Consider the following 25779-nt stretch of genomic DNA (forward strand, 5'->3'; position numbering starts at 1 on the left):
TTTTTCGTGATCATGCTTTGTGATGATATTTCTCAAAAATAATTCAATAAATGAAGGAACTGCTGTTTTTGTTACTTATTGATTGAAACAGCCAATCAAAACGCGCGCCTGACAACGCATAACCAAATTCGTGTGATGTCACAGCCCTTGTCACAGCCGTGTTTACACACTCTTATATAAACACAGCTATTCACCAATATGAGTGCGCATATTATCCTAATTATTTTATAAAATATTGTATCTTTTAATTTTTTACAATCTTGGCTCGCTTGGTTCATGGCTTTGCCGCCAACAGACTGTGAAAAGAAAAAAATCTTCTTGTAGCCATTCTGGGGTTCAAGAGGAAAAATGGGGGAGTTAGGATTTAAGCAATAGCACCTTAACCACTGCGTGACTAGAAATTCGCCGGTAAACACCTAAATGAAATAAAATTCTGAAAAATCTTCTCGAAAGAACAATTTAAATATAATGGAAAGTGCATCCATAGAAAAATGATTTCACGAGATGTACACTTAGGCAATTACTAGCAGTCCAGCAGATGGACTTAAAGATATGGCGCATCATATTTCGTGTTACTTATCGCAGTGTCTTGTGAATGCTATCTTTGTCTATGAAATGAATCAATTGTATTCGTCATATCCCTTTTGCTTTTATATATTCATGACCAAATTCTCAGTTTGTTTTGGAGCCTCTGGGTGCTTGTTTGACAAAGGGTGTGGTGAATCTATAAAGGCTATGAATATTAATTTAAAACGCCCCTCTGACCTCTCGTTTACGGCTTTTAGAACAGCACACAAGCAACATTCTCGCATGTAAACCTATCCCCAATACATTTTTTATGGTCATTTACCGCTGCAATGAGTCAAACATTCAACTGTGAATGAAGATATCCATATCCCCGATAACGCAAAACCGCGTAAAGTTGTTTTTTAACCCTAGTTCCTTTCCAAATTATAGAAAAGAGTTGAATTTTCTCTCACTTATTTCTACTGTACTATTGTTTATATTGATTGCACTTTTGTTTCTTATCTCTAAAGAAATCACATCGAAAGCACTTGCTGGAACCTCTAGCAAATAGGGACCTTTTGTAACGTTGCCAGTTTTGAGACATTGGCAACTAAAAAAATCCACCAAAAAATAAAAAAAAATCTAATTCACTAAATTCTTTCGTTATTAGATTACCAAAAGACTTCTTTAACATCCCTCAAAATTTGGTTGATGTTGAATGTTTTAAAAGGGCTCAATCGTTTTTTGAAACCAGCAAAGCAAAAAACGGGCTTTTTCTGAATCGTGATTCTTTTCATGGACATGAAAAGTCAAACGTATACACGGTAAAATTTTCCGGGGCGCAATACTTCCAATTTAAATTACTGTGGTAATTGAGGGAATCGTGTGGCGTATATATGGTAAGGCAAAAGCCACAATTTGGTAAGGAAATGGATTTAAAAGCTTTTTAAAAGGTGCTTACCACGGACAAGGGAACTTTTGTAACCTCCTTGCCATGAAAAAGGGTCACAGTCCCTTTGATTTTAAAGTGATTCGTTGGGCGTCGGTCTGCAAGGGGATCAGTGTTTAAGGTATCTACTGAAAAGTTGTTGTGCCTTACCATCTAAAAAATGGGCGATTTATAGAAAAAGGAGATAATAGTTAAAATAGTGCCCCACGATGCCTATGGAGAGAGAGAGAGAGAGAGAGAGAGAGAGAGAGAGAATACATAAGTTATTCACAAGCTGGCAAATGACATGTATAAATAACAGGGAAGGAATTAGGTAGAAACCTTTGCCGTGTGCCTGTTCCTATTTCTTTACTTATCATCTGAAACACCTCATGCTGTATTTTACCTTGGCTTGAAATTCCACCCAATGAATTAAAATCCCTTCATCCTTTAAAATGTTTCATTTTTTGGCTGAAATTTCACCAGATGGGCACACGATGACGCCGACCTGATCCAAATGGCCTTACGTCAGCGGAATCGTGAAACCTTCAGGGAAACTGGGACCATGTCACGCCAGAAATCAAGTTAAATTTCCCAGCAATCGAACGTAACTCTAATTCTTGGCCACATTTTAGTTGCTTATCCGAACATGGGTATGTAGTCACGCGTGAGGAAAAAAACGTTAGAAAAATCCTTTAGAGCAATGCTTCCTTTTAGGATAGCGAAGACCTGGGTCCGGTTGTTCAAAAGCCGATTAACGCTAATCCCAGATTAAAAATTAACCAAGGAGTTTATTCCTCTACTCCCAAATGCCGGTCAACGCTGATATTCGACAAAACTTTATGTTAGAAGCAGTCAATCTTGAAAAACAAAAACAAAAAAAAAAACAAAACAAAACAAAACAAACTTTCACCAAAAAAGTTTTGAAACATGAAACAAACCTTTACGATAATCCTGGATTAAGTTAATCTGCTTTCGAACAACCGGGCCCTGGTCACCGCGATTAAAAGTCGTCCCCAGGTTTTCCCTTTTCTCGGCTGAGAGTAGACAGGGCCGAAATAACACAACAAATAGTCGATACCATTCACTTTATTTCATTGCCTCGTAGATCTCGTAAAACTCGCTATAAAATAAGAACCGTGTTAAAACAATTTATATAAATCAGTGCAATCACATGTAAGGGTAATCAACGAGATTTCTCCTTATAAAGCTGGTCATAAATTCTAATCATGATATCGCATGCAATTAGCTTATCATTCTCCTTCACTTTTCACAGCAAAACAATGTAATATGGACGTGATTAAAGAGTAAAGACAGAGCAAACCAGTAAGGTTATTCAAACCATTACCACGACTGATAAAAAAATCAACTTTTTTCTTCATGTCTGTCTTCATGAAACTACCTGGAATCTCAATTGAAGAATGCTGACAAGAAATTGTTCCAATTTGATAGTCTGCTACCAAGACCTTTAAAAGTTGAATACGGAGAGAATACAGATTTATTATATAAACACCAATGAAATACTAAGTGGCTGTCGCGCGAAAACATGATATCTTCACACGTGAAAAGATCACTGTTGCTATGGTTACAAACAAACGCGCCTTTCGTGTATTGATTTATTATTTCATTGGTGTTCATATAATAAATAGAATATTACATGGCCGCTTGGAGATACGAAATTTCTCTTCTCGTGTTGAAAAATATTTCACCCGTTCCCTGCGCTCAATCGTGAAATATTTTTCAACCCTCGAAGATAAATTTCCTATCTCCGCGCGGCCATGTAATATCCTCTATTTAGCAAAACGTTCACGTGAAACACGAAAGGCAAAAGTGACCACGTGAAAACGATTTTCCCGCCATTTTTCGCGTTTGGCGGTTGCTTCTCACGGTTTCTACGTGAAAGTAGGCATTTTCGTGTTTGCCGAAAATGTGGAATTTTTTTCTCGTTTTTCTTCTACATAACAATTTGTTTGTGGAAAAAAGGAACCCTAAAATCACTTTCACTTTCCGTTAAGTAAAACAAGGAAAACTTAGGTTTCATGATTATAGATCGTTTCTAAATAACTCCTTAACGGCAATTTTCTTCATGAACTCACGTTGCCTCACAAAACCGCTTCATCGAAACTCGCAAAATTTGACCGGTAAGGATTTTTATTTCAGATAGCGTCTTTCTGTCGAAACAATGTTCAAAATGATTCCCAGTTTTTGCTTTCGTTCTTTAACTCCATACTCGAGATTAACAGAGCCCATTCCGAGCTACCGTGGGTCACGCGAAGCTTTACTCCATTTTACGTGTAACGTGAAACGTCAGGTCGACGTTTGCCGTTTCACGTAAACGTGATGCTAAATATCTCTATTATTTTGCTCGCGTGCGCGTAAGTACTTAGAAGTGCGCGCGCCCAGATGATTGGAGTTATGGGCTTTCACTACTCGCGTCCTATTGACTTTAAGACCTGACCGATGAGTAGTCGCAGACCGTTCACTAAAAAGGGTACTGTGTTTTTTCCAAGCTAAGGTACAAGGAAATTCGAAAAAAGGATCCTGAACTTTTCCTGTAGATGCTGTTCGGCTGTGTTTTCCACCGTCAGCATAACATTTGCTAGCGGTCAAAATCATAAATTAGAGAACTACGAGACCGATTAATTAAAATTCCACAGAAAAATAATCTCACTATAGGAAACCAAGGTAAATTTACATGTGACCTTGCAAACAAACTGCTGCCTTATAAATAATTCACTCCAAATAATGATCCAAATTATCGTTAGATTTTACGACTTATACTTAATTGACTTTCTCTGAATGCACCTCATAGGCACTATGCTAAACTAGAAAATTAATTAAACTCCTTTGTCAAGTATGTACTTCCTTTCTCCTTCCTATACGGTTTTGATTTTCAAGTGCCCTTCAGTGCAAAAAAATTTATCGGTGTGCCCTGACACCAACAGTGAATACGTTTACATCCAATTTATGTGACCCTTTTACCAAACTTGTTGGTTAAGTCGTACACAAGTCAAGTGATTGGTGAAGCAAAATAACTACAACTGATCTGTGACAAGCGTAACGCTGATTTGTGTTCTTATAGAGTGTTTTCACTCACGTGATCGGTAAACTTGTTTTTCCACCAAAACAAAAGAAAAGATTTGCATGATAATAGAGCTCAATTCCCGGAGGATTAGTTGGGGACACCAACATGGCCGCGGTTCCTTTGTTCAGGGACACCAACATGGCCGCCGTGACGTCACGTGAAAACACTCTATTGTATAGCCACATTACGTTATCACCTCAAACCTTCAGTCAGTGCCTGGAAAAACCCTGAAAACATTTCTCATGAAATTAGCTCGCAACGAACCAGTTTAGTAAGATCAGAGTGAATACTAAGAGATTCTTCAATCGAAATACTGAATTTAGACTTGACATACATGTAAATGATATTATTCCATGAGTTCAAAGAAAACTGGAATCAAGGGCTTAAATCTTCGACTGTTTCAAGAATTGTAACGTTAACTTCCATAAGATCTCTGCATAAGGACGCGAAGCTGCTCAATGGCCCCGACATCACTAACGAACCTACATTCTTCTCAGCCATATGTTTGCAGAACAACGACATTAAACAATCCATGTTGTCCTCGTCAGACGCTCCAAACGCTTCTCCACCGAATTTCTCTCTAAACGTTCGCAGTAAGTGAATGGAGCTCTTGATTTGCTTTCCAGCAAGTTTATCCACCAGTAGCTGTTCCGCCGTTTCTTTGCTTGGGGAGTCATCCTCCATATCGCTTAAGGGAGAAGAGGTGTCTCCTTTCAGGGGATTCTCCATGATTGAGAAAATCTCTCGGCGAACTTCATTCACCTCTTGAGAAAGATCATTAACCTGCAAATTAATTATTGGTTGAGGGGTTGCGCAAAATCTCTGGCTAAATTTAACCTAATAGACCGCAAAAGTAATTTATTAGGTATTTAAAAAGTCTAATTCGGAGGTAACTAAGACTATTTGTTCCAGGAACCATTAACGTAGCAACGTAACGTAATCAGAGAACCAGCTGGTTTGAGGCCTTACCTTAGCCTCGTGAGCAGCTTGCACGAGTGACTCCAAAAGCCTTGCGTACGCACTACAGAGCAACAGGAACTGGAAATGGGTCTTGTACATACACCGACATAACTGCACCTGCCTCAGCTCTTGCTTCTCAGGTTCGACTGTGATACGTGTCTCGGCTTCGTCAAGATGCGAGCCTACAGAGGAACGTTTTAGCGCAAACTTCACATCATCAAGGCACTCCATTGTACGTTCACTCCTGTGCACGTAATTGGCAAAATGTGAATCAAGCTCTAGTACATTAAACTTGTGCCTCTCCAACAGCTTTGTCTGGTTAAGTGTCTCCGTATCGATACAGACAAAGGGACATTCACCCCGCGACATCAAAAACTCCAACGTGTTTGAAAAATGCTGTGTCACATGACGAAACTTGTCTCCTGCCAAATAATTACAGCATTCTCTCGTCAGACTGTAGAACTTTTTACTTGTGCTCTTATACAGATGACTAAACAAAGAGAAAGTGTTGACCGCAATGACTCCAGTAGTGTCTTTCACGATTGAAGCCACGTGCTCGGTCCACAATTTTTCAGCCTCGTCACGAGAGTCCAGAGTGACTTCAGTGACAGCGAACAGTTTGTATGAGTTGCTGGTGTCCGAGGCACCCGGAAGAGAATCCGTGCTGAAAATTGAGAGGTACAACTGTTAGTCTGATTTGTAGTGACAGACAAAGCCTACAATATTCAAACAGTACAGGACTGTTAAATACTTGAATGATGTTGCACGCGATAACGCAGTACTTGATCAACGCAATGTGTGTGTTTCTTTTGTGACCTCATTCGCTCGAAACGCTTCAAGCTAATCCAACCTCGCCCACACGATAGACTACTACTGGCCAATTCGCGTCCCATCAAGTTAATGAGCACGGATTGTGAGAAAAGGCCTGCGGATCCAGACGATTAGAAAATATGTAGGTGTTTGAACAAAGCTAGTTCTGTCTCAAGAAGATAATGGGAAAAGGAAAGGAAAGGAACTTTATTTAAGTGTCTAATCTTCTAGCGCTGTAGAGCACTAATCGGGGACACTGTAAACTGATTTTAACACGTTAACGCAAATCTTATGCTCATTTACGTAAGCTGACTGATCTATTCAATCGGCTGCAATTCAATTGACCTGTTTTCTCATTCGAATTTAAATTAAGTTAGTTAAATTGATTTGATTTAAATTTTTAACAAGTTAAATTCGGGTGGATATTCTACAGAACACAACATAACTTCACCAGCTTAAACTTTCAAACCACCTGAATAACAGTTCGACGGAATGCAACCCATGAGCCACCCTCTCTGCAATCGTGCAGTGACACCCATAAGAGACGTTAAGTGAATAAATCTAACCTTAATCATGGCTACAAGTTAGCTCTGTTAAGAGCACCGAGATTGCCCTGCTCAACAGACCATTTTCGAATTCTCACGGTTGGACTGGATCTAGCATGAAATGGAGACTAATGCGGGAAAATATTTTCACACACAAATTAATAGTCCACTTTCGATATATTAAAATTCAGTCCTAAACAAAAAGCATCATCTCGAGGTTCTGGGGAATAATTATAAGGTTTTGTAAGAGTTTACTCCCCAGAACCTCGAGATGATGACTGTTGTTTAGGTTTGAATTTTAATATATCGAAAGTGGGCAATTTGCCCGCATTAGCCTCAATTTCATGCTAGATCCAGTCCAGCCGTTAGAATTCGAAGTGGTCTATTCGAGGTCACTGCTCAACCTCTTTTTGATGAAAAAAAAAAAAATCAATCTTGACACGCTCCAGCTACCCTTCCTATTTACAAGAGATCAATACTCGCGTTTATTTACCTGTCAACAGACGGACTTCGACTCTCTCTTCCCTGTTCGTGACACTTATCCCTGTCAATTGCCACCACAGTCACATTGGCAGAAGACTCGGATGAACTTTCGAGCACTGATGTCGTGACGGCAGTTGTGGTCAGCGTACTACTAGTTAAAGATCGTCCAAGCTAAGTGGAAGGACATTGAAGCAGTCAGTTAACAGCACTTCAATAAAAAATGGATTGGACCCTATTTCCAACCACCTGCACCTTTACTTTGAATCATATCTTTGTTTACCCTCGGATCATTGTCTGGTTTGTTGTAGCCACTTATCTATGACCCGAGTCTTTCCTTCTAAACTGTGCCAGCTTAGGGTATTAAGCGATCCCCTGAAGCGGTTGGAAAGCATGAAAAAAATTCCGGCCTATTGCGCGTGGCCAAACTCTTTACCAAACAATTGCGCTTCATGCTCCTCCAACCAATTCAGCTGCCAAGCCAAGTGGGAGCTGGATAGTATAAAATTATTATCTCTTAGACTTTGGTTTATTAAAAAGAGCGGTCGTTTATCTCTTGTCCGGAAACAATTCACTCATCATTCAATACCTCATCTTCATCATCTGAAGAGTCGTGCGGAGTGAGATCTGGCTCGCTACCAGACAGACATTCCAGAGTCTGAAGATTTGACTTTAAGTCTCGTTCCAGACTTCCTCCACCCAAACTGCAAAAAGACAGACGACGGTCCTCGTAGTCAGGCCCCCAGGTTGCGTCCTCGGACTCGTCGTACAGGAAGTCGAAATTTGTCAGGACACTTATCTGAAAGAATAAGAGAATGCTGTGACAGCTAGAATTTGAATTTTTTAAGGTTATTACAATATCAGCGACACAAGAACTACTATGATTTTGTTATCACATTAAAACTTTATCTGTAACCAAGACAACATTACGAAGCGACCTTTTTCTTGTCTTGTCTTGTCTTCTTCTTCTTTTACCTGTAACCCAACTGAAAGATGAAGCCCAGCGGATAAAACGAAACCGTTTATGCGTTTAATAGCAGAGGGAATTGCAAAAGGAAACAGAGAGAGTCGGAACCAGTCGACTTGCTTCAGTTCTGTTTGTTACAATGTATGGTAGACTGACCTGTTGTGACTCAAGTTCATCTTTTCCACTGTCGTTGGATAAACCCTCTGTTATGGATGCTTCTTCAGAAGATGACTGTTGACCAGCACCTTGTTTCTCCACCGCAAGATCACTACTTGAACTAAATACAACCGATGGACTTTGCTTCAATCCTACCGTGTGACCGCATGTAGTCAGCACGTTCACGATTCGTTCACGTGTACGGCGCTAAGACGGTAGAGAAAACAGAGATGGTCAAAGAAGAAAGTAAAAGGTTGCTACAGAAGCAATCGTTTCGTGGGACAGGTAAAATTTTACCATCTTTTTAATGTGCTGACGAGGGCAAAAACTGAAGTGGTAAAAGAAACGTAACGCTACTTTACAAAAATCGGATTTCTAACTAGCCCACTGCAAATGGCAAAAGATTGTACCGCTTCGGTGTACAACAATTTGAAAAGATACGAATTAGAGGCTGCATCCCTAATAAATCCAAGACAGCGTGTATATATACCTGAAAATCTTGGAAAAGATACGGAGTAGAGAGGCTCCATCTCTAATAAATCCAAGACAGGATGCATATACATCTGAAAATCTGTTAGGATGCAGAAAAACTACATATTTTTGGGTGTTCACCAGTAACGCAATTTAGACAAACCTCCGTTCGTTTCAGGCCAGACCTTCTTCGTACCTTTCTCCTGCATTCGCCAACTTGTCCTTCGCGTCGATGACACGAGTGACTCTTCGTCTATACCTTTCTTTTCTTGAGATATGCCATTTTTTCACAAGAGCATGATTTCAATTGCGCATGAGCAGAATATTATTTGCAGCAAAACACTTATTTGTAGGCAGTTATTTGCAGGTCACGTGCTGGGCTCTCGGCCAATGAAAAGGAAGGACAAAATACATCGAATGATAATGACTGTTATTTTTCAAGACTTTACATCAGTTGTTTCAAAGGTTGGACTGTCCACTGGACAGCGACCCAATGCTTACCTGAGAAAGATGCGGTTTTCTCCAAGTGGATAGATCCACTGTACCCACTGGGGAAAGTACTTTGTTTTCCCTGGTCAGCTCCCCTGGGAATTCTGGTGTAATCTTCCGCCCTATCACCGGAGTGGTAGAAAGATCAAAGGTAAAATCCAGTGTCCTCCCTGGAAGGTCTTTTTTGATCATCATTGCCTCTGCCGACCATGAACTGTCATGTGCTGTCCATACAGAGCTTGCTGGACGAGGAGGGGGTGTATCCAGGTGGGAGGAGTGCGACACGGCCATCTTGAGGATATCAAGGGACTCTTTCCACAGATTACCCTGAAAAAGCAACACATCACTCTTTTCAGTTCAATGTACAAAACGTTCTACGATGTTGGTTGACCGGCTGCTTGTTTTCCTTTTCTTCCTAGCCCGTCTGTGTGGATTTATTGTTTCTTTGTTTTGTATTTTTTTCCTCTACGAGCCGGATTGTTACTTACTTTCAGATACTTTGATATCGTCTTAAGTGCGTCATTTTGGAAGTGCCTCATGGACGGTGATGAGAAGTCCCCGAATTTCATCAATGAACATACCAAACCAAGCACCACTTGATGGTAAATAACAGGACCACGCTCCAAAACCTGCAAAACCCATTGAAGTTGGACAAACATCTGGTAAAACAAAAATCTGAAGGAGTTGTTTGATAAGACCTTCAACAAACACACCGAGAATAGTACAGATGTCCAATTTGGACAATTTCTTATTTTGCCTTTTACTTTCCAAAAACTCACGGCGACCGCTGCCATGTTCAGTCAACCATTCTTTCAACTCTTACAGCGAGTAACATATTACCTCTAAAAGGAAGGTGATGTGTGATCTAGTGAGATGCCCAAATGAGTCATGAATGTATTTACACACAGAGTCCAGCCAGGTGGATTTTGGTCTGGGATAGGATTTCTCCATGTACATTTCGTACAGCTTGCCAAGGTTTGCGAGATTTCCTGAGCCGCGGCAAACCTGAAGGAGAACAAAGCGAACGTTTTTTTAAGAGCTAACCAAATCACACCATTGAAGCTATGGTTGATTAGCAGGTAGTCGCATCTTCGTGGTCACGTGTTTTCGCACGCTGATGGCTGTCCTCCGACTTCCATTTCTCCATTTAAAGCTACCTGCACCCTACACTCTTCATCGAAAAATATCTTTTACGACAGAAAAACGTGGAATTTGGATTTCTTTGCACTAGCTCTTGCAATCCCCTAAGAAAGAGCCCTCCAGTATTACAAACACTCTATCATACCTAGCCTGGGCAACAATGAGATTAATGGTGTTGCTGCAATGCCGTTACCATTTTGAAGGGTATGCAAGTTTTCCCCTTTGCCCACAAAAAAAAAAAGAACCAATCTGTATCCACCAAACTAAATCACGATTTTCTAAAGCAAAGGGCTTTGCAACGAACGCAATGAAACAATATCAATTAGACTTGAAGTAACCAATAAACAGTGTACCACATTATTTTACCTGTATGAAATTCGCAGCACAGATCTTGCTAAACTCATCAGGTTCGTCAAAATGTTCAAACATGTTAGGCAACAAGGCCAACATATTGAGCGCAAAACCTTCAAAGGAAACATAACAGGAAAGTTCCTGCTTATGAAGGTAAAGGTCCTTATTTTACGAGGGTAACACGTGAGAGTGAACTACAGTTACTGATAAACTTGTCAATGCTCCGTTTTACGGGTATTCAAAGATACAGCTACACGGATCAGAAGAAAGTCGAAACAGACGTCAATGGAATGAGACGGGAGTCGAACTGGCGACCTCCAGCTCAGAAGGCCGCGCACCAATCGACTGAGCTACGCCTTTCTCGCACATACCATTCCGAATGCTCTTGCAAATTAAAGAATCTGGAGGTTCCAGACTGATAAATTTTAAAATATAGTGAGCATAAGGACGTTTACCTTACCCCTTCGCCCAAACACAGAAAAGCCTTTGTGATACACCAGTGATTAATATGTTGACCGCGCACCGGTGGCTCAGTTGGTTGAGCACGGGGCTGCCACGCGGGAGGTCGTGAGTTCAACTCCGGCCGGACTAACACTCAGGGTCTTAAAATAACTGAGGAGAAAGTGTTGTCTTTGTAATTACATCGGCAAATGGTTAGACTTCCAAGTCTTCTCGGAAATATGTGGGACGAACCCACACACTATTCGAGAAGAGTAGGGGATAAAGTTTCCGGTGTTGTGGCTGTCCTCTGACAGTATATTCTTTCGCAAAGAAGTGGCCGGCTTGGCGTAATGTCTCTGAATAGGCTTGTGGTGTATGAAGCCACCTAAGCAAAAACAGCCACAAGTCGATAGCACTTTGCCGAGTGCTGGGATATGTAGTAGATGTAGATTAATAATAGAGTATTATCGTTTGTCTCACGATGTGGTCACTTCTGATGTAGATCGCGACGTTTCGACTGCATACTGCTTGTCTTCATCAGGCGATGAGGTCAACTGGTTATGCGTCACCTTTTAAGCAGGATGCTCCGCTGTGATTGGATGGTTTTCTCGCTGTTTCGGTGTGTTGTTCCTTTGGGGGTCCGCTGTCGTACGCTTCTCCTGTTGTTGTGTTTCTTGATCGTGGGCATCCATGCTTCCGGAATTTCTATCCCACTATCCCTGTTGATGTTGTTAGGGTGAAGTCTTATGTGAATCGCCTCTTTGACCTTGCGTATGTACCAATGAGGATCACGATCAATTAACTTTACCTTCGTTCCAAAGCGGGTTGTGTCCAGTGTTGTTCTGAAACAGCGGAGGTCTGGGTTCGGGCAAGTCGCAGGTCTCGCGCATGTTCTTTGATTCTATCTTGCATATGTCTTCCAGTCTCGCCGATGTAGACTTAACCCCATTCACAGGGAACGCCATCTTGTTTAGTCGGCTCGACAGTGTCTTTCGGTCGTACTAGATGTGATCTTAATGTAGTCTCCGACTTGAAAGCAGCGCATATGCCTTGTTGCTGTGGGCAGCGGCGAAGTTGTTCGGATAGGCCTTTGACATAGGGTAAAACCGCAGTCGACTTGTACTCGATCGTGGGCTCAGCACTGCTACTTGGTTTCCTGGTCTTGGTGTCGTCGATCGCGATCTACACCACAAGTGACCACATACTTTATTATTATTGTACTTCACCACGATGAATAACAGCAACCTTTTTTACGACATAGATGTAGATTATGTCGCATCAGGTAGCAGAACAGTCTTACGAATGAGAGGTCAAAGACTGCTGGTTCTGAATAACACAGCTTGTGCAGGAAATGGTGCTTACCGGCAGCTTGAGAAGGGTCAACGAGACTGACATTTGAAAACAAGGTTAGCTTGGCGAGCAGATGAAGAGAAGCCTCAGACGTGGCTGAATTTGTCACACCCTGAAATGTCGTAAAATGGAAAAACCATCAGCCTGTTTTAGAAATACTCTTTCTGGTGGGTTCAGGTAGCTGCGTCAGCCGTGATCAACATTGCATCCCAATTCAAAAGCCCGCACTTTGCCCTGCCACACCTACTTTATGAAGCTGGGTATCATGAAGTGATAACTGCATGCAACTGAGAGAGGCCATAAGAAATTCAAAGATCTTGGGAGACCTTTGACAACAAGCATACTATGATATTTGAATTTTATCCCAATTTTGACATTTGCGATATTACTTCAACAATAAAAATTGCTGTTAGTTCATCTGCTGTTTGCGTTACGGATTTTTTTCCTGTGCACCGCATTCGTAACGAAAGTTGTGAGTTACCTTGAGTAAAAGCGCCTGTAGTCCAGGAAAATCACTCCACTTGAGCCTGTGAAGAACTTTGTCCAGTTTTTCTCGAGATTCATGGCAACTCAAGTCCAAAACAGACAGAATCTGCAAATGAAAGAAATTGACAACAAACTGATGAGCCAAGCCTTCTCGCGCCAGTCTGCGGTAAGTTCCTACAACAGCTCTCACTGCTTTGGCTCGAAATGCGGCGTTGTTGGGCTGCATGCGACAACTATCTCTACAAACCTTGTTGAGTAGATGGATAGCCATGAGGAATTCATGCTCGTAGTCAGACTCTAGTAATGACACAGCAATCCAAAACACACGAGTCACCATGTCTGCCTGACTCTGAGGATTAATCGCCTCTGAGGGAGTCTTGAGCAGGCACTGAACACTGACACTGAAAGAAAGAGTTTGATGAATAAACACCATCACGCATCTAGCACTGAGATAGTTCCTCTTGATCATTACCTTTTTGTCCTTATCTCATCTCCGCTGCCATTCGGTCGTCCAAAATGATTAAATAGACACGAGTGTCTTTTAAACTCACAGCCACTACTTAGAGAACGAATATGCCCTCCTTGCCTAACCCTAGCCAGTGGACCAGCTGAGTCGATGTGTAACTTGTATTCATCTACCACATCTTCTGTTTCATCGTCTAGGTAAAATCCAAGACTCAGCTCCTGACCATTTTTGGACTCGCTTGTGTTTGAGGGGTCCATGATTGTCCAATCGGAAGCCGCTTCCAATGTCAGAAGTATTTCCATGACATATCCCTGTTTAGTTAAACAGATTTATACGTTTGTTAATATGCCATTCTTAGTTAAGCTCTCGCTTAAGCACCTCCTAGTACTCAAACCATGATCTGTTTTCAGAATGTTATCTTTCATTCATAGAGCAACAAAGGACAAATTGGATGAGGACGACCCTACCTCAAAGACTTCCAAAGCGCATGTACACGACTTAGATGTAAGTGAGCTATTATACCTGCACATCTTCACTTGCATCTCCAACAGATTCAACCAATCTCGACAGTACATCAGAGAGCATGGACCAAGAGAAAGGCACCTTGAGGGCCCTGAACACCTGGAAGGACCTGCCAGCATAGTGCCTTGATGAGCAGGATGTAGCCCAGTGCAGCGCTACCCTAGCCATCTTTTCCTGTACCTGAGTCCCTGAATCAGATGCTTGAAATATTTGCACCACGGAGGCTACAAAAAGCTCTAACTGCTCAGCGCTCTTGATTTCATATGAGCGTGGAGTTATGTCTTCAAACGCCCACAACGGTTTGCAGTCACTGAGAAAATTTGAAAAGAGGCATGGAAATACAATCAACGGCATGTAAAGAAATGATGCTCCAAGCGTTAGACATTGAAAAATCAAAATAGGTTCTTAGCATCAAATGAATCAAGGATGTTAAAATAGCAATATGAATCCTGCTTTGCTTAAATTTTCTTAAATTTTGATCACTTATGCTGTAAAAGGTATTTTTTCACCTTAGTTTAATCTATGTAACTGTGTCGTCCATGAGTTTGTGACAGACAAAATCATAATTTCTTAGCTCTGAATACTCTCCTTTTCCTTCGAAACGAGCTACAATCCAACTCAAACCTGTTCGCTAGAAATTCAATTAGTTCTTGGATCTGCTCCACAAGTCTGTTAGCACTGTTTTCCTCTGGAGGTAAACTTTCTTCACGAGAACTACTGCCAGCAGAAGTCCTAAAAAAAATGCCGGAAAATATTTAGTATTCGATATCTTCTATGCAATGGAACACAGCCACCTCTTTTGAAGAGCAAACTATGAAAAACTCCATACAACCAGCTCTTTGACGTTTCGACGACTTCATGTTATCATTATCAAGTGTGAAATATGAAGAAATTAACATAAGTATTTATACAGAAATATAAGTGGGGATAATACATAACGTAATAAAGCACGATGGGCGAGAATTTTCTTATTGAAATGTAGATCAAAACCAGCTCTTTGTCATGAAATTAAAAAAAACTGACTGAAATACTTCATCAGCGAGTCTTTTCCTATGACAATAGTTTCGTAATTGGTATCTTATTTGCCAGAACCAATTCGCTGGCAACCTTATTCCGTATTTTACCACTTCAATGATCGTTGAAGTGCAATCTCAACATCATTGTAACATATACATCTTTACATGTAACAATTAGCCCTCGGATTGCAAAGTAGCTTGCAATACATGATCTATGTGATATCCCTGAAAATATACCCAACCAACTAAGATGTACCGCAAGTGCTGGGGACCATTTCGTCTGAAGCCCTGTGAACGTTTCAGGTCTAAGGAATGGAAGGGGTGCATACACCAATGCCACACCACCACTCACACAGTGTATATGAAACAGCCTCAATAAACACTGACATGTTTTAAGCAACCACTTTCCACTGGAAACGATGGTTCCAGTCACTTTTTAAAACAAATGAAACCTGAAAAGGTACTTAGTCTTCACCTCTCCAGCCCTTTCTCTTCGTTTTAAGGGTCCATATGCATTTACCAATTCAGAGGATTTTCATTTGCGTGTCAAAAGTAGTTTCTCCTTTAGTTTGGTTTGTATGATAGTGCCTGACCGGGAACTTTTTGTGAGAAATACTGATATCTAAAATCAGATAAAAATTGCATAGGATATTCCCAAATTGACTTCAGCTTCTTACACCTCCTTCAAGCACCCAACGCCGGCTGCACCTAAATTCCATGGACATGGGATTTCTCCATCATTACACTGTGAATCGCAAACGCAATGAACTTCATGTCGTAACTTACTCTGATATGCCAGCGCCAGCACTGACAATATTACCATCCACAGACTCAGTACCAGTACCAGTACCAGTCCTAGCGCCAGCACTAGGACCAGCCACACCTACAATGTTGCCAACATCGAGAGTCCAAGAAGATTTCAAAAGACCATGTTTACCCAGGCCTTGCTCGGAGACTGTGATAAAGTTGAAAAGGGACTGAGCTAAAGACACGTGATTTCCACGACACACCACCACAATGATCAGGTTGATCAAAAGTCTTTTGCTGTGTTCATAAACCAAAGCTTTTCCATGATCTAAGGCTAAAAAAAAAATTAGCACACAACTGTGACACAATTCTTCACATCACCATGAGGGGCACGCCTTCACCACGCAATAGTTGCATTATCATGTTGAATCATCTTTCATTAGGAAGATCTAGCATCAGATTTACGGCAAACGGCAAGCTAAGCGAAATTTGCTTTTGCAAAATAATTAAAGAAACAAGTTTAATTTTCGGTCGTTTCTTGTCTGTTAGCTACAGCTTTCAAGCAACTAATGTCAAGTGGGGAGACAAGTCAGAATACAAGAATTTTCATGCTTTTATGACACGAAGAAGCTTGTCGTTTCACGTAAACGCAATGCTCTCCACTGTATAGCCCCACTAACCAGTGGAACAGTACAAAATAACCCATATAAACGAGCTACAACAAGTTGCAAAATTAGTGTAGACACTTCGCCTTTTTGGGGCGTTATTAATTTACCTATTATCTCCCACACTGCAGCTCCCCTCCGCCCCTTATCAGTGTTGCTAGCAAAAACAAAAAAGTTTAAAAACTTAAACAGTCAACATTGAAAGGGGAGAGGGGAGGGGAAGTGGGACAGGTTGAAAGTCTAGATACGGCGGGTATCGGAAGCTAGAAAAGGTGTTTTTTTAATGGGAGTGTCTCAACAATTTTGCAACTTGTTGTAGCTAACCAGGGGGTTTATAGCTGGCCACTTTTAGGGAGGTCGTAGGGGTCGAATATCCTATCTGGGACTCCGACTTTTTCTGTTACCCCTTAACCCGTTTCCAGGCACCTACTGTAGCATATCTCCGCTCAAACGGGCACATTACAACTTTAACAAACAGAGGATGCAAGAGGACAGCTCATTATTTATTGAGGAAAGGCTATTTGCAGTCACGATGATATGGTCACTTACCAAGAAAGATGACGTGAAGCATAAGGGGAAGATGTTCTCCCCAGTCTACAACGGCCTGATCAAGAACTAACTCCGCTAATAACATCAGAGCAAAATTACACCTGAAAGACACATCCAGATTGAAGTGAAACATTAGAATGATGAAAGGTAACTCCTGATATTTGTTCACTTTGGGCGACAAAGGTTAACCTCCGATGACTCAAAGCATCTAAACGATGATTATTTCCATTCTAACTTTGCGTAAACCAAGTAAGGTAGGTAGATAGATATAGATAGATACTTTATTCAGTAACAACATTGCAGCCAAGAGCTAGCTGAATTACGAAGTACTCAACAATTTAATTTCGTTAAAAACACTACTTTCACAATAAATAATAGGTATAAAATTACTCACGTAAGAAACAAACACTAAAAACCGCTAGTATTTAAAATTACTAGCATTTACAACTATGATTCATGACAAACGTGTTCTTAAACCTATTTGTCTTACAAATTGGTAGTCTAAAAAACCTTTGATTTCGTGTGCAGTAAGCAACTTCATTAATTGGTGGCAACATGGGGTGAAGCTTATGGTTTTTATCCTTTACGATTTGGTCAAATAAAGCTGTACTCAGAACCTGCCGCCTTTCGTATAGTGAATCTATATCTGCGGCCTCAAGAGCTTTGGAATAAGACAAGTCAGGATAAACTATTCGCAGGGCACGCTTTTGCATCCTTTCCATTTCATTAGACAGGTATTGCAGTAGGGCAGCGTGAAAGACAGGGCACGCGTACTCTAATACAGGGCGAATGCATGTCAAATAGAAGAATATCATATAATTTGGTAGCACTTCAGCTCGTTTTAGCTGTTTCAAGAAGTACTGGCGCGCTGCTACTTTTTTGCATACAGCTTCTACGTGCGCGTTCCATTTAAGGTTGTATGAAATTGTCACACCTAGTAGATATGCAGACGAAACAACTTCGATTTCTTTCTCATTAATAGTGATGCGTGACTGCATAAGGCTGGACTCATTTTTCGATATTACTTCAGCGTGGGTGGTGTCGTCAACACACTTCCAGAGGGATGAATTAGATACAGACAAATCATTTATCATGATAACAAACAACCAGGGACCCAATTTGGTCCCTTGTGGGACCCCTGCGGGGACAATCTCCCACTCTGAAAGACAGTCACCGCTTAACTTCATCCTTTGCTTACGGTCTCTGAGGAAGGCTATGATCAAGCACATAATAGGACTTGGGATGTCATACGCGGAAAGCTTCCGTGTCGGGACATGATCGTCAATCAGGTCGAAAGCTTTCCGAAGGTCGAAGAGAACAACTGTCACAGTGGATCCATTGCCACCCGTGGACATGGCCCAGCAGTGGACCTAGATTTAGGTACCGTTCCGAACTGTTGTGGGTCAATCTTTTTAAGGACGGCCGGCTTCACTTCACTTCTGCGATCTTTGACAGCATCGGAGTTAACGAGATTGGTCGAAGGTGTTTATCGATGTCCTGCACCGGTCTTTGTTTAGGCACCGGAAGGACCTCAGCCTCTTTCCACGATGGTGGGAGGCGACCTCCTCGATAAGAAGAGTTAAGAATATCTGCAATGGGCTCTGCTATCATGTCTGCATTTTCTTTCAACACCCACCCAGGAATATTATCAGGGTTATGTGCTTTGCTCCTATTCAGCTTGGTCAGTTTCTCATAGACCGACTCCTTTGATACAGTAAACACGAGCTGTTGAGATGCGTCATTTGCGATATCTTTGGCAAGGTTCGCCGGCAGCGGTGTGAAATCTCGCATGGGCAAGAGAAACGCCTTGTTGATTTTATTAGCTAAAATGGTGTCATCCGAAGATCCATAGAAGTGCTGTGGGGACTTCTTAACGTAAGATCTTTCCACGGAGATTGGAGAGGAACCACTGAGTTGTTTTACTTCGGACCACAAGGCAGATGGTTTACACTCTTTCAGGTGCTTTACCTTGGCTTGGTAGTATTTGACCCGACACGCTTTTCGTTCGCGGTTCACACGATTCCTTAACTCTCGAAACTGTCTCTCCTTGACAAGACGTCCTGCTCATTTGCCGCGAAACCGTGGCCAAAAGGACTTGGAAATATTGAAAGGAAGCCTTGCCAGACGACTAAGAGCCATTTGCCCGATTTATAAGCAAGAAAATTAAAAATAGCTGGGGAGCATTAAAAGTGCAGCCATACACGGCGCAGTACAATATAGGGGCAGTTTTTGCTAGTGAGGTGTCTGAAGGCTGATAAAATTATGATAGCTATTCTCACCTGTACAATGAAGCCACATATGGAGCAAAAGGTAAAATATCAGGAAGGGCTGCGAAGAATTTCTCTCCCTCAGGGACTGGTAACGGAAGAGTCATACCAGCCACTACAAGTCTCTGTGCAATGATAACCCACTCTTGTGCCCAGGAACATTCCGATTTTTCTTTCTCTATAATCTGATCCATTTCTTCTGGTTCTGCCAAAGGCACTGACGTTTCACCTACTTTCACAGATTCGGGCATCAGAGCTGCCAAGAAAAAAACAAACAGGTTGAAGCATTAATACAAATTTCAACCGACACGCACAAAAGAAAGTCGGTATGACCTTGTGTGTAATAAAAACGGCCACACACTCGTCTATAAATCACTTGAAGTCGCGCGACGTTTTGCCTCGTTGCTTGCTTTCTTTAATTGAATCACCCCTTAACAAGCAAATTAATCAGTTAGATAGCCACAGCAGATGTACATTCGTGCGCAATCAAAATCTTTGTAGATGAATAGTCTTCGAAAACAAATGTAACCCCATTTACCACTTTCCATTCCTCTTGGCATAGAATCCCCTTTTTCTTTCCTTTCCTCCATAGTTTCTCTTCTCTCTTCTTTCGATTCTTTTCTCTCCTCCTTGGAATCTTTTGTTGGAGCGTCTCCTTCCATTTTCATATCACCTTTAGGAATGGTCTCCCGCTTGGCGATGCTTTTTTTGGTCAATGTGCCTGTCCCCTCCCCTGAGAGGGCGTCACTGACTGAGTCTCGGCTGGTTGATGACTTTTGCAGTGGACGAAAATAAGGTGGCTCGTCACAGCGTTCAAACTGAGAAGCTACGGTCTCTGTCAACTAAAAATCAAACTCGAAATTGTTGACTTGTGATAAAATGACCTTCAATGAGAAAAATGAAGGGTCGAAAATTGCGTGTTGAAGAAAACTACATGACGAGAAAAGAGAGCCGGAGCAAGCGAAAATGTGCGTGGAGTTAACTAAGATTCAAATTATCACACGATTGTTTCTTGGCAGTCCCAAAATGATATCTGGGAAATGACCCTCTTAATACTCTGAAAAGCTGGTCTCTTAACATGTTTTCAACGAGACAAGTAAACTAACATGCACAGTTTTATGCCCAAAGAGGTGCTTCCTTGGAACTGAGATGGGCTTCCAAAAATGCATGGCTAGCATAGATTGATCTCTATTTCCCTTTATTGTTAGCGTAGATGCTTATAATAATTAACAACCTGGTTGACTTTAGCCGAATAAGGCATACACTTGAAAGCCTAAAGTAAGTGTTGACCCGTGGCAATTAAAGATATGCGAGTATTTGGGAATCGCTTAGCCAATTCAAACCAAAGGAAATCTTGATGCAGTGGAACCCCGTTAATACGGTCATCAACGGGCCTAAAAAACTTGGCCGTATTAACAGGGTGGCCGTATTACCGGGGTAGGGTGAAATTCATGACTAAAGGGACGTAATGATAAATAGCCCATGTGCACTTCCAGAACAACTTTTCTCTTTAATAAACTTTACAACAGGAATGTACGTGCAGTAATTTTATAAAATACTCGACACTTCGTTCAGTAGGTAAAACGCTTAAAATTGTTAAATGTACTGTGCTTTCTGAGCCTAAAATCAAAACAAGAACAGGCCCAGCTTACTATGCTTCTAAAAACCGGAAGCCGCCGTAAATATCTAACCGAAAGACTTTGGTATCAATCGTGTTTTTGATGAAAGCACAATGACTTAATCCCTTCACGAATTGCCTCACTGGATGTTACAGTAGTGTCAAGATCATGTTTGTAATGAAAACAGGGAGGAGTGTTGCTGACAGTACTTTGTAAAAGTAAATCGGCTGTTCGATTACAGAAGTAAATAACAAAGGTCGATGGAATTGACCTGTCACATGCGTTTTGGTTTTCTTAATTTAGCGCGAGTGGCCGTATTAACGGGGTGAGATTATAGAGAATTCTATTGTTTGGGATTTAAAATTGTGGCCGTTGGCCGTATTAACGGGTGACCGCATTAACGAGGGTTTCAAGTTCAATAAGAGAATGTATGGCCGTTTTGCCAGGCCAAAAAAAGTGGCCGCGGTGACCGTATTACCAAGGTGGCCGTAAAGCGGGGTTCCACTGTAGAGGTACATTTTCAATTTTCGCATCCACCAGCATGGAGAAAGGAAAAAGTAATGGTAAAGGTACACCTTATTTGACGTCGGAAGTTTCTTTCCTCCAGAAGGTATTCTCCCAGAAAGCCAACGGTGCGCTCATTTTACCCCCCTCTTTCCACTAGTACTCCGTTTTAAGGGTATTCAAAGCTACCGGAAGCTACAAAGAATGGAAAGAAGTCGAAGCAAGGATGTGAGGTCACTAGGGATCGAACTCGGGACCTCTCGCACAGAAGGCCGCCACTAACCAACTCTACAATCCTTCCTCCTCATTGCCTCCATAGGAAAAAATATGTAATTCACATTTAGATTCATCATGTAACAACCTTAAGCTCTTCCATGAGTTCTTCAATTGCTTTCTGCTGATTTGCGCGGGCTACATACACAGCAAGCTTCTTGGCCTGAACAACAACAACACAACACATCAAGGAAAGAACAACTCAATACAAGTGGCATATCACTATGAAAAACTCAAAATCAAGCCAAAGCGGCATGGAACCACTGGCTTACAAATTGTACTGTTTTTCTTGGCAATAACAAAAGGAACTCATAAAAGACTACAAGCAGCCTATAAAAGCCTGGATAACCAACACAAATTGATGTTATCTAGCAAAAAGAAATTAAGACAAATTACAAGTAATCCCCTTTTAGAATCAGCCCATTTCCAATCAACCCCGAGGGTCATCCCTCATGACTCTTTATGGTTCAACCCTGACGACCCTGTATCGTGATTTAGGAGCCAAGTTGTGAGCAAGGATTATTTAAAGGTTTCAACAGAGGTTCGAGGTGTCAGTATTTTCTATTTCGTTCGTATTTGTGCTGTGAGAATGAAACTAACATCATCTTAATGCTCCTGGAATTAAGTTTTGAATCCAGAAAAGTTTTTGTTTGTTTTCATTGTTATTTTTTCTCCTAGTCTCTCAAATCTCAGAACAAAAAAGGTAGTCCTACTCCAGAGATTTAAGCTACAAGGGGTTCGAATTTTCTCTGAAATTTTCTTAAAGGGGCACTGTCATGAGCTGCGCATGCTCGAGTTTGTTTGCTCTCGAGCCCACGGAAAATTCTAGCCGTCATCATGGATTCACGCGCGAGTCACGTATATTCGCCAGAGTTTCTCCTTTGTCCACCATGGCCCAGTGGACACCATTTTGAATTTGTCGATTCAACTTGAAAAAAGTTAACCTAACACTAACGCATGCGCTTCTCGTGACAGTTTCCCTTTAAGCAATCGATTTTGTAATGAATTTTCAGGTAAACGGTGTCGGCGTTTTATCATACATTGCGCTTTGCATTTGTTATCTTCCATCAAAGTTGGCAACTGAAAAGTGTTTTTGAACGCGAATTTGTGTATAAAATCAAAGCACATCAAAAAATTCAACAACACTGACAACCAAGAAATTACCGTTGAAACAAAAGAATACCTTTTTGGATTCAAAAGAACATTCAAGGAGCATTAAATGGATGTTAATTTGATTCTCATAGCCTGAAAACTGACGACATAAGAACGTTTTTAAAAAATGACATCTCGAACCTAAGGCGAGACCTTAACATGTTAAAATTCATCTCTGCTCAATAAAGGTTGACCGAGCGATGCCACTTACATGAACAAGGACTTCTGACTGCCAATAACTCCCGCCATTACTATCAGATACCCTAAGATTTCACGAATGTTGTTTGTCCATCGTCTGCAAAGGCTGCCCCAAGCTTCCTCGATTTCTTTCGAGAATTGTTCATCATACTGAAAGTAAAACAGAGACTAAGAGCTGCAACATTTGATGCTGAAAAAGGTGGATATCAATAACAAAATGATAATTTTAAATTTACACTTTTTGTAACCATTACGACCAATCCACTTTTAGTACACTTTGCTCATAATAGGCAAAGAAGTCGGTTGATTATCAACCGTAAGAAAGATCTGCGAGGCAGCGTTTCGAGCGTTGGCCCTTACAAGTTCCTCAGGGCAAAGATGGTTAATTTACCTTTGCAAATTAATTAATTAATCATTCATCAAAGTTATGACCAATCAGCAGGTACTATTTGAGTCACACGTACTCCTCAGTAAACCCCAAAACAAACCAACTGGGTTGATAAATTGTTAAGCAGTAGAATTAACTTTTATTACAAACTCCAGCTCAGCTAATAAGTATTCATAAACTCTTGATACAGACCTCTACCATATTCCGTCAGAAGCAATGACCTTAAAGTGTTTAAAACACCACGCCAATATTTTGGAGGGTAGGTGCCGTAAAAGTAGCAATGGAGGAGACAGCACTCTCCTCAGCAGCAAGGAGGTCACCATGGCAACCGAGCCACAGTCCACCTCCCAGGCACCCGTCAACATCACTGAGAGAAACCAGTGTGTGGAGTATAGATACTTACCCCAAAATATGGGAGGGAGGGAGGGTAAAGAAGCAAGCAAGCGAAAAGGCAACTCAAGCCAAAGCACATGGCAATGCCCCTGCAAACCTCCCTGGAAAACCCTCCCAAGTATCCCAGGCAAACACCGTTGCATTGGCTTGGTTTTAACTTTGCCTAAATTATTTTAGCCTCATTTAACTCTGGTTCAGAGCAGAGGTTTTTTGAGTTTAAAAATTTCCTTATTTTGATGTAAGGTAGATTGTGCATTTTCTCGCGCATGCAGCATCGGATCTTATTTTTGTCCATATTTGGGCATAAAATTGGTGTCCTAAAATCCCCAGCTTTGTTCCAAGGAAAGGAGTCGCAAATTACACGCTTCAAGGTCATTTGCTTCTGATTCCATTTATTGTCTTACTTCACAAAAGCGATAAAATGTTTGCGTCTGAGCCATTTAAACGCTCACACAGACCGGAACGCGACTATTTTATCTATCACTTATCAACTCGTTTCATAAAACCAATTTTAGTGTTTCAAGCCCCAGCAAAGATTTTCTACCCATGAAGTCCTCGCTTACGTTTGCAACTGACCTATTACTACTCATCAGTAATGAAGATGCTGGAGAATCAAGGAAGGTCGAAGTAACAATATCTTTATCATTTAACAAAACCTCAGTCCAAGGGAATCTTCAGTCAGTCGTTACAAGACTAATTTCGAGAATAAGTCAAAGGAAAGAAAAAGGTAAGGTAAAATCTGCTAGGAGCCTAGAAGGCCCATCAGGCCGGCGCTCATCTCCGTTTACTGTAGCATGAAATGATTAGGTGTATTTCTACTCCCCCATGGATGGATGCTAGTACATCGCAGTGTTACCCCAGCATTAATTCGCCGGTACCCACTTACACACCTAGGTGGAGAGAGGCACCGCGAGAGTAAAGCATCTTGCCCAAGAACACAATAATATGTCCCCGGCCAGGACCCAAACCCGGACTTCTCGATCCGGAGTCGAGAGCACTAACCATGAGGCCACCGCGCCTCCTCCAAGTCAAGGAAAAGATATGACTTAAAACGCGAATATTTTTCAAAGGCATTTCAACCTTCCGCTTCAATGGACAAAATGAAAACTTGCGTGCATTGCTAATCTTAAATCAAAGGTAATAAGCGTTATGTCTGCAATTACTTAATACCCAACTTACCTTAACAGTTGATGGTCAACAAAGAGTTGCTTTGAGAACTAACGTGGGTAGCGTCAAGTGTATCCCCAGCCCTCCCCTCCAGCCAGTTCACCGAGACATGGGAACCAGTATAGTGCTTCTTCATCTGTCTGTAATAAATCACCTCAGGAGGAGAGGGAAAGCATGTTGGTGCGACGTCCACCACTCGATGTTGGACAACCACGGGAGCCTGTACTGTCAATAATACACCGCTGACCTACCTGTGTAGCCATCTCAAACCGTAGCAGTCATTTCTGATATAAAGAAAAGCATCAAAATTCAAACAAATAACCTTAAATCACCTTGGTCCTGCCAATGTCAAAATTTGGTTTTTCATTGTTTAACGTTAAAACATCCGCTTTGCAGATGTCCACATACAGTTAAAATATGGTTTTGCGCAAAACATTTTGCTATAATTTTGATACTTTTCCTCTCGTTTACTGTAGGCAGATTGATGAGTTTTGATGAGAGGTAAATGTATGCGATGTGGAAACTCTATTCCTCAATCTAAAATATTTGAAAGAAGCGACTATCCAGCGGATCCAAACGTTTAAACAGAGAGGCCCGGAACGTTGGTGATGGTGTCGTGGGTCACCGTGGCAATGTTCATACTTGAGCTGAGCGTATGATGTGGCACGGTTCATCCAAGCGGATAAG

General features: G+C 41.4%; 1 protein-coding gene across 1 annotated transcript in view; it reads right to left on the minus strand.

Moving 5' to 3' along the window:
- Nucleotides 1-4750: 4750 nt before the first annotated feature.
- Nucleotides 4751-25779, minus strand: part of LOC138015716 (protein furry homolog-like) — an 81961-nt gene continuing 60932 nt past the window's right edge. The window contains exons 44-62 of the mRNA XM_068862827.1: nt 22391-22399; nt 19411-19627; nt 17132-17232; nt 15957-16251; nt 14779-14886; nt 14155-14464; nt 13639-13943; nt 13414-13567; nt 13162-13272; nt 12693-12792; nt 10905-11002; nt 10239-10403; nt 9887-10027; nt 9411-9725; nt 8439-8645; nt 7905-8114; nt 7329-7489; nt 5490-6144; nt 4751-5303 (exon numbers count right to left, since the gene is read on the minus strand). Coding sequence (XP_068718928.1) covers nt 4896-5303; nt 5490-6144; nt 7329-7489; nt 7905-8114; nt 8439-8645; nt 9411-9725; nt 9887-10027; nt 10239-10403; nt 10905-11002; nt 12693-12792; nt 13162-13272; nt 13414-13567; nt 13639-13943; nt 14155-14464; nt 14779-14886; nt 15957-16251; nt 17132-17232; nt 19411-19627; nt 22391-22399 — 4070 coding nt within the window. The 3' untranslated portion in view covers nt 4751-4895. The remainder of the gene's footprint in view (nt 5304-5489; nt 6145-7328; nt 7490-7904; nt 8115-8438; nt 8646-9410; nt 9726-9886; nt 10028-10238; nt 10404-10904; nt 11003-12692; nt 12793-13161; nt 13273-13413; nt 13568-13638; nt 13944-14154; nt 14465-14778; nt 14887-15956; nt 16252-17131; nt 17233-19410; nt 19628-22390; nt 22400-25779) is intronic.

The sequence above is a fragment of the Montipora capricornis genome, chromosome 9 (assembly GCF_036669925.1).
Source record: "Montipora capricornis isolate CH-2021 chromosome 9, ASM3666992v2, whole genome shotgun sequence".
In the NCBI taxonomy this organism is placed as follows: Eukaryota; Metazoa; Cnidaria; class Anthozoa; order Scleractinia; family Acroporidae; genus Montipora; species Montipora capricornis.